We start from the raw sequence: 16,901 nt of genomic DNA on the forward strand, positions 1-16,901 counted from the left end.
TTAATAACTAATTTCCTGAGTTCTTCACATATTTTTGGAATGGATTTATGATAAATAAAGATCTTTTCCCACTCCATAGCCTTGTTATACAAAAGGTTCTCAATTCAGGAGATCTAATTTATGGTTTCTCACAATGTTTGTGCCACTGAGGCTGTGTTTACGATGTGGCAAGGTGTGCTTCAAAAAATTTTTCTCTATAAGTTTCAACAAAATTTTTATATGCTGAAGCCTTTGGCTCATTTGGGCTTAAATTTTGTTCATGGAGATGGATATAGATCTATTTTCATTCTTCTACATGTTGGTGTCTAATGAGACCAGCATTACTAGTTAAAAAATGCTTCATTTTTCCATTTTCCTATCTGCAAGGCAGACTTGGAGCTTAAGAGGAGGATAGCTTACAAACTTTTGGATGTCCAATGGTTAAAGCCCTACTTATAATGTTCTTATGAGAGATATTGAGCTGCTAGGTAAAATTCTTACAAAAAACAGTTTCCAATAGAGAGCTTAAAACAAGTTGCCTAGCAGGTACTCAAACAGGTAAAGTATACAATAATCAACAAATACAGTATATTAATTATAATTCAGCTATGGCAAATATGTATATTAAATGTAAAACTTATTCTACAACAGTTTTATAAAAAATGCTGTTTATGGCTAAACCTTCCCAGTTTTGCCAATTAAGATATTAAACTCTTAATTTAAAACAGTAGCCTGTCTGATACAAAAGGACAGGATAACATCTAAAAAATGGTATAATAAAATATTGACTATGATCAATGTTTCTTATACTAAATAATAGATTCATTGATAATTTTAAGATGGATTCCTGGACAATTGCCTTTGCTCAATTCAAGGCCAAAAACGATGATCTTTTCCCAGATCATTGCTACAATTCACACACCTGTATTTTACTAATGTTATGGCAAAAAAATCTCTTAAAGGATTTTATGCTAGAATTTTACAAATGGCTCTTCCAATGGAGGAACTGCGTATATGGTTGATGGTAATAATAAAAAAAAAAAAGATTGTGGAGCATAACAAGGCTCCTTGAAAGCAACTCATAGAAGTTGCAAGCAGATCCTGATGCAAACGGATCTGGCCTGATAACACCAAGCTGACCTTTGCTAAGGCAAGGTGGAAAAGCCCTTGCAATGCATTATGAAAAAACCCGACCTATATATATTTGGGGTCGAGGATGTGTTTATGTTTTTTCACAGAAAGAAAAAATCTGGACCTGAGTCGTGGCTGCAGACATCCCACAGAGGAGTTCCAGAGATGATTGCGGAGAGGTCCTTGGTCCGGCCTTCCCTGCCCCCAAGGAGAAGAGTGCCTGATAACAGAACCTGCTACACCACTCTGCAGGGTGTCATCCTGCCTCCAGAGTCCAGGGAGACCCGCCTGAGATAAGTGCCAGGATGTGCTTCAGATAGCTGAATCCAGCTCACCTCACCCAGGAATCCCACCTGCCCTGAAGCACAAATGCTGAACTGCTTCTACAGTTTGAACTCTGGTTTGCTTTGAAGCTAAGATGCAGACTAAACATCAGACTGCTTTAATCCTTGGGACACAAAACTCATTTTAATTAAAATATTAACGCCTCTTCACTTAAGAAGGGGGAAGATTGGGGTTCCTGTCACTGTTGCTCAGAGACTGGAACTGGTGGTATTAAGTAACAACAATGTATGTCATTGTACTCTTACTGCAATTGATCTAATGATATTTGTAACTGCTTATGTTGAAAAAGGTTTGACACATGCTGTAAAGTGTTTGGGTTTAGTGCATATGTTAAAAATTTTAGATTTAGATCCCTTTACACTGCACTAATTTTTGGCAAACAGCACTCATAATTTTAATGTGGAGTAGGCATTTAGGAAGGAGGATACCTTAGGCCAGACTAAAAGGTGAATACTGGGTTTGGAAGGTGCCCTTCCTTCTTGTCTAAAAATGGAGCTATTGGTGCCCAAAATTATATCATTATATCTTTTGTTTGAGGAGCTCCTCACAGTTTTTCATTAATGATAGACTCAGGCACCCAATGACGGGAGTTAGTGTGGATCCTCACCTGAATAGCACACCATACAGAGGCTGTAAAGGCCGGCTCAACATGGCATGGTGCCAGGTACGAGGAAAGCTCTCCACACAGCCTAAGACAGGATGCCCTGTGGTCTGCTTACTTTAACTCTTGCTAGATACCTTTTATTTGAGAAGCTCCAAGGAACTAATGCTAATCATAAGGCACCCCTCTGTTCCCATGAGAGGTAAAATTGCTTCACCATTCGAGAGGAGGGTTTCTACTTGTCCCAGTCCCTTCTCTTTTAAATCTGACACCAGGGTTGACTCTGACTTAGTGCCCTCCACTTAATAACTGTTTGCCTTTATATAAGAGAGGGGGAATATGTCAGGAGCCATTTCCCCCCTAACAATCATTACAGAGACCATCACTCTAGGGAGTCTGCAGAGAACCTCACACCCATAGTTATGTTCTATTGACAAAACCTGCCCCTCACCCAATTAACTGCTAATCTTAGCGGAACCCGCCTCACATTCCAGCTATCCAGGGAACCAGGTGTGGCCACTTGTGACTTCTGGCCTGTCTGTCTGAATGTAACCGAGCTACGTGACCGGAACCACGCAGCCTGCGAGATCCTGTACCCTGCCCCTCATCCCTTACCATATATAAACTGTAACCCGTCCCTAATAAACAGAGGCCTTGACAAAGTTGCTTGGTCTCGTTCCTCTGTCTTAGCTCATTCCCTTCCAGGTAGCGCCCCTCCGAGACCCTGGAATAACTGGATTGCGGGGTGGGTTACAACCCCTAGACTGAGTAGCCCACCCCAAAGCAATCCACACCTGGCGGATGGCCTGAGGTGGGAGACAGACAGATACCCCATGTAGAGAGAATTTGGGTATAGAGTTTATTTGGTGGGTTATGGAGGGAAAAGGGAAAGGGAAGGGGAGAAGAAAGAGAGGCAGAAACTGCCTCTCCAGAAGAAGGGCAGACAGAGAGAGAGGGAGAGAAAGAGAGAGAGAGGAGGTAGGACCGCTGGAAGAGGGAGATTGGGAATGGGCGGGCGCTGTCTCCTAAAGGGACAGGGTACCCAGGTCACAGACTAGGCCAGCAGATTACTCCTTCAACTGTAGTGGACCAAATATCTGTATTTCCTTCCTTTCTTTCTTTCTTCTTCCTTTGTCCCTCCCTTCCTTCCTCCCTACCTTCCTCCCTCCCTCCATTCCTTCCTCCATCCCTCACTCCCTCCCTCCTCCCTTCCTTCAAGGATTTTTTTTTTATGTGTAAGTGTTTTGCCCGCATATGTGTATGTGTACGGTGTGCATGCCTGGTGTCCAGGGAATTCAGAAGAGGACACTGGATCCCCAGGAACTGGGGTAAAGGACAGTTGTGAACCCCCAGGTAGATGCTGGAAACCAAACACGGGTCCTGTCTCTGCAGGAACAATGAGGGCTGTTTCACTCTAAGCTGTCTCAACAGTCTCTAGCAAATACAGGTTAAAGCTTAGACAGAGGTTAGAGTAGTCATTTGGGAAGTCCCAGCTCACTGTCTACATGAGCTGTCCTCTTGCTAATCTGATCAGTATCATCAACCCAGACTGTTCATATCTACTAAAATTGGAATAATTAACAGAAGACCTAAATGGCCCTCAATCTAAGAATGGATAAGGAAAATGTGGTACATTTACACAATGGAGTACAACACAGCAGAAAGAAATAACGACAGCTTGAATTTTGCAGGAAAATGGATGGAGCTAGAAAACGTTATTTTGAGTGAGGTAACCCAGACCGAGAAAGACAATTATCACATGTACTCACTCATAGGTGGTTTTTAAACATAAAGCAAAGAAAGCCAGCCTACAAACCACAATCCCAGAGAACTTAGACGACAATGTGGACACTAAGAGAGACTTACATAGATCTAATCTACATGGGAAGTAGAAAGTAGAAAAAGACAAGATCCCCTGAGTAAATTGGAAGCATGGGGACCTTGGGGGAGGATTGAAGGAGGGGAGGGGAGAAGATGCAGGGAGGGGAGCAGAGAAAATGTAGAGCTCAATAAATATAAAAAAAGATAAATAAAAAAGAAAATGTCATTTAGCTGGATCTTATGGAGGCATTTTCTCAATTGAGGTTTTTTCAGTTCAGATGACTCTAGTTTGTGTCCACTTGACTTTAGACTAGCCAGCACAGAGACCCTGTCTCAAAACAAACAAACAAACAAACAAACAAAAAAGCTGTCCTCTGACTTCCTCATGTGCCCCATGGTACACATAAACCCACAGTCATGGACACACATTACATGTACACAGCACACTCGCGTACTGCTGCTATCAACAACAGCAATGGCGATGATGGCGACATGAAAAGCTAGGCTACCTCGCCCTGTGTCTTTCAAATCCCTCTTCTCGCAGCCCTCCCTTGAGGAAGAGGATGAACAGCCCCACTTAGTCTCAGAAACCAGAACCCTGGATGTCACTTATTGCCATTATCTTTCTACCTCACCCAGTCTGATCTATCTCATTCTTTTTCGTTCTTTAAGTATTCATCGTGGAACATGGATGTGCAAGGTAGTTGGAATTTTTTTTTTGGACCTCCAAATAACGACCCAATAAAGACCCAGACTTATTATTAATCATGAATGCTCGGCCTTAGCTTAGGCTTGTCCCACTAGCTCTTTTAACTTAATTTAACCTGTTTCTATTCATCTATGTTTTGCCCTGGGACTTTTACCTTTCTTTCATTCTGTATGCCCTACGTTCCTGCTTTATCTGTATCTGGCTGTCCGTCCCCCGTGTCTCCCTCATGTCTCTTTTTCTTTCTTTCCCTTGAGCCCAATTTTCTCCTCCTACTTACGCTGCCCAGGAGTCCTGCCAATGCCTCCTCCCTCGCTATTGGCCTTTCATCTTTTCTTTTTTTTTTTTTTTTTCCCCGAGACAGGGTTTCTCTGTGGCTTTGGAGCCTGTCCTGGAACTAGCTCTGTAGACCAGGCTGGTCTCGAACTCACAGAGATCCGCCTGCCTCTGCCTCCCCGAGTGCTGGGATTAAAGGCGTGCGCCACCATCGCCCGGCTTTGGCCTTTCATCTTTTTATTAGACCAGTCAGGTGCCTTAGGAAGGCAAGATGAAACAGCAGCACATCTCTGTGTACTTAAACAAATATTCCACAATAGTGGCCTGCCCTGCAAGGCCATGATAGTTCCTGAACTGAAACAGTCCCTAGAGGACTGCTACCCGAGAACCATTCTGCTGGGCTTCCTGTGTCTGCCATTCCTGAGAGAGCAAGGTTTCTCCTTCCATTGTCACCTGGGACCAGCTCAACATTTACCAACTCTCACCTACGCGTCCAGGCCTTAAGATCTGTACGGGTCTCAATTTTACCAACTTCTTACATTGGGCACTGATAGACTCTCTGTCTTTGTTATGGTTTCTATTTTGTGAAGAGACAGCATGACCATGGCAACTCTTAAATGTAAAATTGGGGCTGACTTACAATTCAGAAGTTTAGTCCATTATCGTCATGGCGGGAAGCATGGAGGCGCTCAGGCAGACATGAGCCTGGAGAGCTGGCTAAGAGTTCTATGTGCAGATCAGCAGGCAGTAGAAAGAGAGAATGACGTTTGAAAGAAACCTCAAAGCCTACTACACCCGCTGACACACTTCAGGCCCTCAACATAACTCATCACCCCGAGCTTATGCTGGGAAGATGCAGAAGGAGATGTGATAAGTGTCTATTCATTGCAGAGAGGGCACAGATGACAGAGACAGACCTTAGAAACGGTGCCGCCCGAATGGAGCCTGGAGAAACGGTAGCGTACTGGGTTTACCTACAGGAACATGAGTAAGGGTTTGCAAAAACACGAGTGACTCAAAGCAGCTACATCACAAAGCCACAACCCAGGATGGGTTATTACTCAAACTCCCTGCCCGACTTGCAGTCATCTCCACTAAAGAGAGTCTCATCTCTCTCTCTCTGTGCTAGCCATTGCTTATTGCTTATTTCCTGCTGTGGAGGAGCCTGGGAATCATGTCACTTCCTGAGTCTCTGCACTTTTCGTGAGACTGTTGTTCCTTTAGTTTCCGGGACTTATGACCCCTCCCCCGCCCATTCCTTTCAGGGGGATATTTCATTTAGAAGGAAATAGCTACATAATGAGAAATTAAATTTAAAGTAAGCGAGTGTGCCTTGGGGATTGGAGAATTTAGCAACTCCTCATTTACTTAGATCCCAGCTGTCACATACAGGCTAGGAGTTCGACGACATGGTAAGCCAACTTACAGTGACAGAACCATGGTGCCTTCTCAGAGGGTACCCATAAGACAGAAGAGACACTGAAAGAAGCTGCTGCCTCTTTCCCCAGCTCTGAAGTAGTAGCTCAGAGGTTCTGCCCAAGGGGCTTCCACAAGAACAGGACGCTGGCATTGTCTCTGTAGGAACCGACTGTATTTGGACCAGGATATGGGTGAAAACTAAAGGCGTTCTTGGAAACCGTGCATACTTGGGTGGTAATTAGTAAGAGAAGGTTGGTAGCTCTCTAGAAAGCCAGTTTACCAGCCAGCCAGGCTAATAATATAGTAAGTTCTGGAACCTAGTTTTCCCTGATACTCTGGCATGTGTTAGCATTCATGCATTATGCTGGCCTGTCACCTGTCACCTGTCACCAGGCAGGAGGCACTTGCCATACTCAGGCAGTACTCTGACCGGCTCACCTGACAACATCATCAGCGAAGTCAACTGTGGCACATGCACTATGTACCCTCATAAAAGGCGGGCCCTGCCTGCCTCCTGTCTCTCTCTCTCTCTCTCTCTCTCTCTCTCTCTCTCTCTCTCTCTCCCTCTTTCTTCTCTTCCACAGCTCTTGTCTCCAGAGGCCAGTCTCCCTCCTCCCCTCCCCCCTTACCCATACTCTTCCCCCAATTAAAAAAAAAAAAACCTCCACAGGCTGGGTGGAGGTGGTGGCACACACCTTTAATCACAGCACTCGGAGGCAGAGGCAGGTGGATCACTGTGAGTTTGAGACCAACCTGGTCTACAGAACGAGTTCCAGGACAGGCTCCAAAATTAAAAACCCTGTCTCGAAAAACAAAAAACAAACAAACCGAAAAACCCTCCACATGAGCCCTGTCGCATGATGGTGTCTCTCTTCTTCTTCTGCCATTTTTAAAATTTACAACACCGGTTTCATTGTACGTTTTGTTTCCTTCTCATAAGTTTTTATAGTCTGTGCCTCAGTCTCTGTGTGTGTGTGTGTGTGTGTGTGTGTGTGTGTGTGTGTGTGTAGCAGTGCTGGTGGTGATGGTGGTGGGGGCAGTAGTTAGTAGCAGATAACTGGCTACAATAGGGTTAAAGAGGCCACAACAGAGTTCAAAGAAGCCTACTGATAGAGGCAGAGGCAGAAAGCTGATAGGCAGAGTCTCTGTGTGGGTGGAGGAAGATTGCTGAGTGATTAGTCTGTGCTCAATCTCAGGGTTGAGTTGAGTTGCTGGAGCAAGGGAGCCTAGAGTGCAGACCAATGGACCATTGGGTCACATCAGCAGCACTGACTGAAGTGCCTGGGACAGTGAGGAGTCCTTGGTCAGTCCCCTGGCTCCCCACAGTCCTCACAATGGTGGTCAGATGGTTGGCTGGCAGAGCTCCACAGTATTAGGTTTCTTCCTCTTTTTGGGGGTGTTGATGAGGGTGTTTTATTGGTCCTTGGTCTGGTCATGCAGTAAGTTCTGGTACCTAGTTTTCCTGACCGATCATGTGCTCACGTGGTCCCAATTGACTTTGATGATTGTGTAGGGTTTTCCTTCAGAAATAAACTATCAGTCTGTGCTTCATGATACCACTGGACAGATGATGCTGTTTGTGTATATGTGGATATATATATATATAATATACTATTTATTTATTAAGATATTATATAATACCATATATCAGTATATTATTATACAACACACGCACACATGGCAAGGGGGGGAGCAGAGAAAAATGTAGAGCTCAATAAAAAAATCAATAAAAATAAATTTAAAAAAAGAGTTACTAAGAAGCCTGAGCTAATAGATCAACCAGTTTATAATTAATAAACCTCTGTGTGTTTCTTTGGGACTGAACGAGTGCAGGATGAGGAGGGCCAGAAACCTCTGTCAACAGCCACAAGTCTATGAGGGTAGAGGGAGCAGAATTGGGGAACAGGGCATAGATCCAATGGAGACAGCCCTCTGGGAGATGACGTCAGTGAGACAATTTTATTCCAGAGTATAAGAAATATATGGGATTGGGAAGCCTGGGGACAAATCCTATCATATAGCTGGATTAGTGGAAGCTCAGCCCCATCAAAATGGCTAGAGCAGTAACTCATTATCAAGTGGGTAGCAGGGAAGAGTGTTTGCAGGGAACTGTGTCAAGGGTCATCCTTGAGATAAGTCAGGCATCCTGGCCTAGAGACATCCTCCCAACAATGGTTAGGTAGGGAACAGGAAGCCCCCTGGTGGGGGAGGGACTCTTCCCTGTTGCCAAGCTTAGAGAGAGGTGTAAACTGAAACCTCTGAGCAGCAGGGCCTCCCAACAGTAAGAGGACCCAGTCTTTCCTATTTGATTCTCAATCTCTCTCTCTCTCTCTCTCTCTCTCTCTCTCTCTCTCCTCTTTTCCTGGAGCTGAGGACCAAACCTAGGACTTGCTAGACAAGTATTCTACTAAATAAACTAAATGACCAACAAATGTCAATGTTAGTTGGGTATGTGGTAGTTTATACCTTTAATCCTAGCACTTTAGGAGCCTGAAGCAAGAGGATTGAGAGAAAATTGCCTGAAGAGCTAGGCCTGCCTGGGCTACAGAGTGTGATCTTGTCTAAAAACAAACAACAAGAACAAAAACCAAAACCCCAGAAAGCCTGTTAGTTGATGATGTCTTTATTATTGTAGGCACCTTTTAATGCTTACTTTACCTTCAAATGAGCTAAGCCATATGGGATGCAGTATACTTGTAACTGTCAAAACTTTTACTTGTGCCTATCTTGAGCGGAAACTCAACTGAGACACTCCTTTTTTGGTCTGGCTGCTTTGAACACTTGAACCTTCATGGACATCTTGAAGAAACCACACTCCAGCTTCGGGTATCTCTGCAACCCAGGATGCCTGAGCCTCGACTTCTGCCTGAGTCTTAATTGTGCCAGCCAGCCTGCACCTCCTTTGGAAGACTTCACCAGGATAAGGCGAGCCTCGGGGAATCCTCCAGGCCTGGTCCGCTACCATTTCTTAGATTAGAATGGAAAGAGTTTGCCTCTGCACTGCAAGAAAAAGCTGTGATGGGTGCAATGTGAGGATTGTGCATGGGATGCCTTTTCAGCCACACCTCTCGCTAAACGTGGACACCTGGCTCTCCCCATCCCCACGCCGCCCCGTGCCCGCAGGAAGTAGCTGGATTTGAGTCTACACCCTTTTTCCAAAGAGAGCCTAAGTGTTTGTAATAATTACCATTCCAATTTTCTGTCACCCCTATAGCCAAAGAGTCTGGAATGTTAGGTTGGGAGCGTAGGTCCCAGCCCCCAGGCCTGGTCTGGACTTCAAATCCCAGCAGGCCAGTCCGGACCACTCCCCAGGGTACTAAAGTGATCCCCCCCCCCCAAAGAAGAACACGTGGTCTCCCTTTCTTCCTCCAGGGGTCGCGTTCCGCTTCCTCGGGGCCACCCGAGAGCGCAGATCTCCCATTAAACCTGGATATTTCTTAATTTGGCTTGTTTTGATTTGGCTTGATTGGGAATTTTTGCATCGTCAGAGAGCTCGCTTAGGAAATACTCTTAACACACTATGTAAGGCTTTTATAATTATTATTATTATTTTAATTCCATTTTATTTATTTCTCTGCCTCTGTTTCTCTCTATCTCTTTATCTCTGTCTCTCTTTCTCTCTCTGTCTCTCTCTCTCTCTTTCTCTCTCTCTCTCTCTCTCTCTCTCTCTCTCTCTCTCTCTCTCTCTCTCTCTCTTTTTCTGCTTGCCAAGGTGTGCATGCAGATGTCAGAAGACAACTTCTGACAACTGGTTTCCTTCTTCCATCACATGGGTCCCAGGAGTTGAACTCAGGCCATCAGTTTCCGCAGGAGGTGCCTTTTCTCACTGAGCTACCTCACTGGCTCTTACGTAAGACTCATGATGGATATTTGGCACTGGAGGAACTGAAAGCTTTGCTGCTATTAATGCAAGTTAGAATCCTGCACTTTTACATTCCACCCACACCCATCTGGCTCTACAACTAGGCTGCTCTCTACACTTTAAAGATATTTTTTGAAATCACATTTATTTATTTATTTTGGGTGTATGTGAATATGCACATGTAACAATAAATACGTGAAGGCCCGAGGACAATATTCTAAAAGATTTATTTATCATGTATATAGTACTCTCTGCATGTATGCCTGCACCACTAAAGAGGGCATCAGATCTCATTCTAGATGGTTGTGGGCCACCATGTGGTTACTGGGAATAGAACTCAGGACCTCTGAGAAAACAGCCAGTGCTCTTCACCTCTGAGCCGTCTCTCCAGCCCCACAGAGAACAATTTACAAGGGTCAATTCTTTCTTTTCTCCAACTGGGTGCTAGGGATTGAACTCAGGAGGCCAGGCTTGGCCCAAAGTGTTAAGACTTGGTGGTAAGTGCCCTACCTTCTGAGCCATCTCATTCTCTCTGTCCCTCTCTACTCTTCCATTCAGTGAGGAGGTCTGCTCCCGTGCGCTGTGTCGTTGAGGAGGTCTGCTCCCGTGCGCTGTGTCGGTGAGGAGGTCTGCTCCCGTGTGTTGCTCCCAAGAATCGCAGCATGAGCCCTGCTGTGGCGACAACAGCAGTGACAATAGCAATGGCATCAAGAAGGGGACTAAACTGACCCAGAGAACAATCAGGGGGAAGAAACTGTGGTGAGCAGAAACGGTTGAAATGGTGAGGGAGAAAAGGCGAGAGAAGCTGGCCAAGACCACAGAAGGTGGAATGTTCTGCAGGCCAAAGGTGGAAAACTGCAGGCCGTGGTCATTGAAAGAGTTCTAGGGACCTTTCAAACCTTAAGAGTGGAAGACCCAGCACTCAAATTGCTGCCAGGAGTTACTGTTGGGGACTGAGGGCTCCGGTGCCCAGGACTGAGAGTTGTAACAACAGCTACTGTTAGGGACCAAGGGTGTCAACTCCCAAGACACAAGGGCTGCAGGCTTAGCTGACACTAACTGCTGCAGAGAGATGGGCAGCATGCTAGCAGTGGCGAGCCAGACTCAGGTAAATAAGCCCCTAAGGAAACGATAAGTCTCTGGCTTTTGAGGCTCAGAGCCATAATAACCACTGAGCCAACTTCAATCCAGGAACCTGTCATGCTCATGAGTTACAGAGACAAGCTTCTGAAGCTGTTGGGCCAGTTTGTAACCCTGGTATTCAAGGGCCTGGAGGGCCATATCCTACTCAGGACTTCCATCCAACTACAGCAAAAGGAACAAGCCAGCTGAATGGTAACAAATTATGTCAAATATTTGCCACAGCAATAGAAGGCTGACTATCAGTGAAATAAGAGATTTAGAGCATTGTGCATTGCTGTGAGGTGTCCACCAGAAAAGACCACTTGGACATAGGATCAAGTCAATGGAAAGTCTTTATTAGCCAGTCAACCATGACACTGGACAATCACATCTCAGAGCCTTTCCAGGGTGAGCTTTGAAGCCCCCAAAACCAACATCCTGGGTTGATACACCTCGGTTAGCAAGAATAATTATCCAGAAGCAGAACTACAAAAGCCAAAAAGCAAGGCTGGCACATTTAGAGACTTTCCTAGAGCTGTGTGCTTTGATGGGTTAGGTCTTCGTTCCTGCTGGTAGGTGTTGCTGCCTGTGGGCTGGGTTCCGAGGCCTGAATGGCACCTCTATCATGGTGTCAGCTGTGCTAAGGTTTAGGGGTCTGTTACAGTATGATCGTCCTTTGAACCAAACAACTTCTATCTTGGGGAGATCAGCTATGCCTACTTGCAAATTATCACCACCATATATCGTATGCGGCTTTGCCCTATTTGAACATAGCCTCTGGAGGGGTCTGGAGTATATAGGCTGGGGAAGAATAAAGGATGGGGGTGCTTTCCAGATATGGCCTGATGTGGAATGTTCTTTTGTATATGTGTTGCTCTTATTGGTCAATTAATACAGCTGCTTAGGCCTATGGCAGGGCAGAATATAGACAGGTTGGAAGATATATGGAGAGAGAGAAAGAGAGAGAGAGAGAGAGAGAGAGAGAGAGAGAGAGAGAGAGAGAGAGGAGTCAAGGAGATGCCATGTAGCTGCTGAAGGCGACAGATGCCAGATCCTTACCAGTAAGCCACAGACTCATGTTGATATATAGATTAATAGAAATGGGTTAATTTAAGTTGTAAGAGTTACTTAATAAAAAGCCTGAGCTAATAGGCCAAGCAGTGTTGTAATTCATATAGCTTTTGTGTGATTATTCTGGTCTGGGTGGCCAGGAATGAAAGAGCAGTCTCTGTCTACAATGGCCTTGATGGGGAGGAGTATCCTCAGCTCTGTAAGTAGAAGTAGCACCTCACCCACACTCCGTAAGGAAGTCCAATAAACTCATTGGCTCTCCAGTATGAACTCTGGTGGAATTGGGCCTCAATTTGTCATTGGGACTTTAAGTTGAGGTGAATTTTGTTTACATTTCCTACAGGGAAGGAATTTCAGCAACAAAGAAATAGGAGAGCCAGGCATGTTAGTGCAAACGGAGTCAGGTATTCTCTGTGAGTTCGAGGCCAGCCTGATCTACATAGAAAGTTTTGGACCAGCCAATCTATATAGTAATACACACACACATACACACACACACACACACACACACACACACACACACGAGGGAGATTGATTGATTGATTGATTGATTGACTGATTTCCAACACAATATGATGCAGGCAATGTAGGCCTTTACTAGAACCTGCTTGCATTGGTAAGCTTATTACAGAAACAAAATGCCTGAGCTATGGAACAGAAAAAGAGTAAAGGACAGCAGCACTTATGATATGAAACTGAAAGAGAAAATGGGGGGGGAGGTTAAAGTGGGAATGGGGTCAGGAAGACAAGGAGAGGAGAGGGACAACCAAAACCAGGTGTACATAAAAATGCAAAAAAAATTAAAGTAGGAGATGGTAAATTAGCCCAATTTGATCATTCCATTATATATACAAATATCAACATATCATATTATACCCCAGAATATATAGAAGTATTGTCAATGAAAGCTAAAATTTGCCAGGCATGGTAGTGAATACATGCAATCCCAGGACCAGGGAGGCTGAGGCAGGAAGATCTCAGGTTCCTATCTCTCTTGAAATGGATAAATAAATCAACTCCAACTAAAATATATGTATTCATAGCGACTTCAATCTCTGGCTTCCACGTGGGCCTGCAGGCGTGTGTGTGAAAACACACACACACACATCATAGAAACAATGAAAGAAATGCATCAATATATGCATACCCCGGAATAACTTTTCTAAAGATTAGTATGACTTCCAAACAGAAAGACAGTTTCAAATACAGAATGCTTAACCATAATAAACTCCCGGGAGAAGCTAAGAAGTCGCTTGTCCAGAGAGCCAATTCAGCTAAACCCCAGTGTGTCAAGTACGTGCTCTCTACTAAGTCTAGTGATAAATTGTTGGCAACAAGGGTGAGAAACAGCGACTGTTTCCGGGAAAGGTTGCAGATCACAACAAAGTAGCAAATTAAACAAGTATAGACTGTAGGGGACCTTGGCGATCAGGAAGAACCAGGTGAGTTCCTTTCCTAAGAAGTTCTCTTTATATCTGCCGTGCGTGCTTGACTTGTCACTAGAGAGTCACTTTAAAGAAAACAGGCAGGCAGGGTAAGGCCAAATTATAAAAGCTAGGAGGCGATGAAGCCTTCAGAATTTTGGGGGGCTCACTGCTCACTGAAATCAAAGGTCTTCATGTTCTACCGACTGAACTAGCAGGTACATAAATTAATTTTGAGTCTGGGTCTTTTTATGTAGTCCTGGAACATACACCAGGCAGGCCTGTAAATCAACAGAAATCCTCCTGCTTCTGTATCCGGAGTGCTGAAATTAAAATTAAACCACGCCCCGTTTCTTTGCGGAAATTAAAAAGAGACGACGTCTGCATAAACGTCAACAGATTTCAGATAGCAGACGTCAACAAACAGCGCCGGGTAGTCACGCACGCGCGACAAGGGCGACAAGAGCAAAGAAAGACCCGGATGGAGGCGGAGCTTGATGTCCCGGATAACACGTCACGGAGCGCGCCTGAGTGACGTAGCTGGGGCGGGACTTCGGGATCTGGTTCCCGGTGGCGGGGATTTGCCAGCCGGTAAGGAGCATGGGGACCCCTGCGGACGCCGCGACCCGTCCCGTGGGCGCGGGGTCGCTTGAAGGCGTGGGGATCCCGCCGGGCTTGCAGACCGATTGCGAGGCGCTGCTCAGCCGCTTCCAAGAGATGGACAGCGTGCGCTTCGAGGACTTCGCCGAGCTCTGGCGCAGCATGAAGTTCGCGACCATCTTCTGGTGGGTGTGCCTCGCCGCCCGGCGGGAACGTAGCCTGGGTCCCCGGTCTCCGCCTGGGCGCTCTCCCTGGGTCGCCCCTCTGCATCTCCACCGCATCCAGACCTCTGCCTCTCGACCTCCTCCAGTCTTGTTCACCCTGAAGGAATCCACGCTTAGAAACAAAGTAACCACACCGAGACCCGGCCCTCCACGAATGAATCCATTTAGCACGCAACAGTCAAAGTTGGAAGTGCGGATGTGAGCCCCTGTTTAGCTCTTTTACGTGGACAAAGCCCAAATTCAGCCCCGGGGCCGCCTTACCTCTAGCCCCAGCCTCATTTCCAGCGCTCACACCTTGCACTCACTTTCTTGCCCCAGCGTTGCCTTTGGTCCTCCGCTGTTGCTTCCTAGCCGGCGAGTTCCCTCCCTCTTTTGGCTTGTCCTTGTTTTCAGTCATATTTAAACCCAAATGACAGTTCTTTAGGGAGGTCTTTTGCTCTTCTGGACTAAGTGAGAGGTTCGTGGTCTTATCTGCCCCCCAGCATCATGTGCTTGCTTCTCTCACCTGCCACATTATATTGCGTGGCTGCAGCCGCAGTATTGGAGAATGGTGATGTGCACAGGTGATGGGCCCCAAATTAGAATTCAGCTCCCCAACCGTCCCCCACCGAAATCTGAGGCAAGCTTTTTTTTTTTTTTTTTTTTTTTTTTTTTTAAATCTGTGAAATAGAGAAAGACACAGTACTTCATGGTAGTGTGAGGATTAAATAAGCCAATATATTTGGGATGTTCCACATTCAAAATTAATGTTCGGTGTTATTACTACTTTTTGATTTCCCCCTTAGACTGACCTTTGTGGAACAGTGGCTCGATAAATGTGGTACTTCTTCTTGTTTTTGTTTTTTGAGACATGACCTCATTGTGTAGCCCTGGCTGGCCTGAAATTTGCTAACAAGACCAGACTGCCCTTGAGGTCTGCCTGCCTCTTCCTACCAAGGGCTAGGGTTACGGGCATTCATGACCAAGCCCAGGTTTGAATATGATGTTTGTATTAATTAGCATAGCATATTGATTATTGAAAAGGCCAAATGATTGAATAAAACTTTATTATAACTTTTTGCTGAGTAAAATAGTAAAAATAAAAATTCTATGAATGTAAACTAATTATTATGTAAATTACAGGGATGAAGGATAAAGGTATTAGCTGGTCATAGTGATGCATACCGTTAAGCCCAGAATTGGGGGAGGTGGAGACAGGAGAATCAGGAGTTCAAGGCCATCCTTAACTACAAAGAGACTTCCTGATGGGCTGGGCTACTGGATACCCTGCCTGGAGAAACCAAATAACAGCAAAAACTATTTATTGTACAACTATTATAGTACATCGCTAACTGAAATGTATCCACTGTTTAATATACTTCTAACAGAACTCTGAAAAGCAGCTATAATTGTCCATATTTTGGAACTTAGAAAATCGAAGCTTTTTATTTTTTCGAGATAAGAATTTCTTTGTGTAGCCCTAGCTGTCCTGGAACTCACTCTGTAGACCAGGCTGGCCTCTAACTCACAGAGATCTTCCTGCCTTTGCCTCCCAAGTACTGAGATCAAAGGCATATCACCACCCAGCTGTAAAATTGAAGTTTAAAAAAGAAAATTTTACCAAGTGTGGTGACAGGCTGGTAATTATTAGAGTGATCAGGAGGATCACAAGTTTGAGGTCAGCCTGGGCTGTGAAGTGAGACCCCCGTCTTAAGAATATCTAAATCAATGTCTTTCTATTCCTTTTTAAATTTAATTAAATTTTATTTATTATTATTTGAGACAAGGTCTTACTACGTAGTCTTGACTGGCCTGGAATTTATTGTGTAGACCAGGCTGGTCTCTAATGGGATTAAAGGTGTGCACCTCTGGGCTGGAGAGATGGCTCAGCAGTTAAGCACAGGCTGGTCTTCCTAGAGGACCAGAGTTTAATTCCTAGCACCCTCATGGCAGCTCACAGTTGTCTAAACTCCATTTTCAGAGCATCTGGTCCTCTTATACAGTCAAACATGCAGGCAAAACACCAATGCACACAAAAATAAAAAAAATTTTAAAAAAAAAGAGAGAAAACAGGCCACATGAATGAGGGTACTCATGGATCCCAATTATTTAAGCCTTTCGGTGATGGCACTTGCCTTTAATCCCAGAGGGATTCATTTGGGAGGCAGGGACAGGCCAGCTTGGTCTACAAAGCAAGTTCCAGGATTGCCATGGCAACACAGAGAAACCCTGTCTCAAAAAACCAAAAATAAATAAATAAATAAGCAAACATACATGACCTTGCCCAGCCCATTTTCTTTTCTTTTCTTTTTTTTTTTTTTTTTTTTTTTTTTTTTTTTTT

At 44.9% G+C, this 16,901-nt stretch overlaps 1 protein-coding gene across 2 annotated transcripts in view; it reads left to right on the plus strand.

Annotated features, from left to right (window-relative positions):
* The first annotated feature begins 14,287 nt into the window (after window positions 1-14,287).
* Snapc1 (small nuclear RNA activating complex polypeptide 1) overlaps window positions 14,288-16,901 on the plus strand; it is a 20,478-nt gene continuing 17,864 nt past the window's right edge. For both annotated transcript variants that reach the window (XM_050153710.1, XM_050153711.1), the window contains exon 1: window positions 14,288-14,542. In XM_050153710.1, coding sequence (XP_050009667.1) covers window positions 14,358-14,542 — 185 coding nt within the window. In that variant the 5' untranslated portion in view covers window positions 14,288-14,357. The remainder of the gene's footprint in view (window positions 14,543-16,901) is intronic.

Source organism: Alexandromys fortis, unplaced genomic scaffold, assembly GCF_014885135.2.
Source record: "Alexandromys fortis isolate MF-2015 unplaced genomic scaffold, M_Fortis_MF-2015_v1.1 scaffold_82, whole genome shotgun sequence".
NCBI lineage: Eukaryota > Metazoa > Chordata > Mammalia > Rodentia > Cricetidae > Alexandromys > Alexandromys fortis.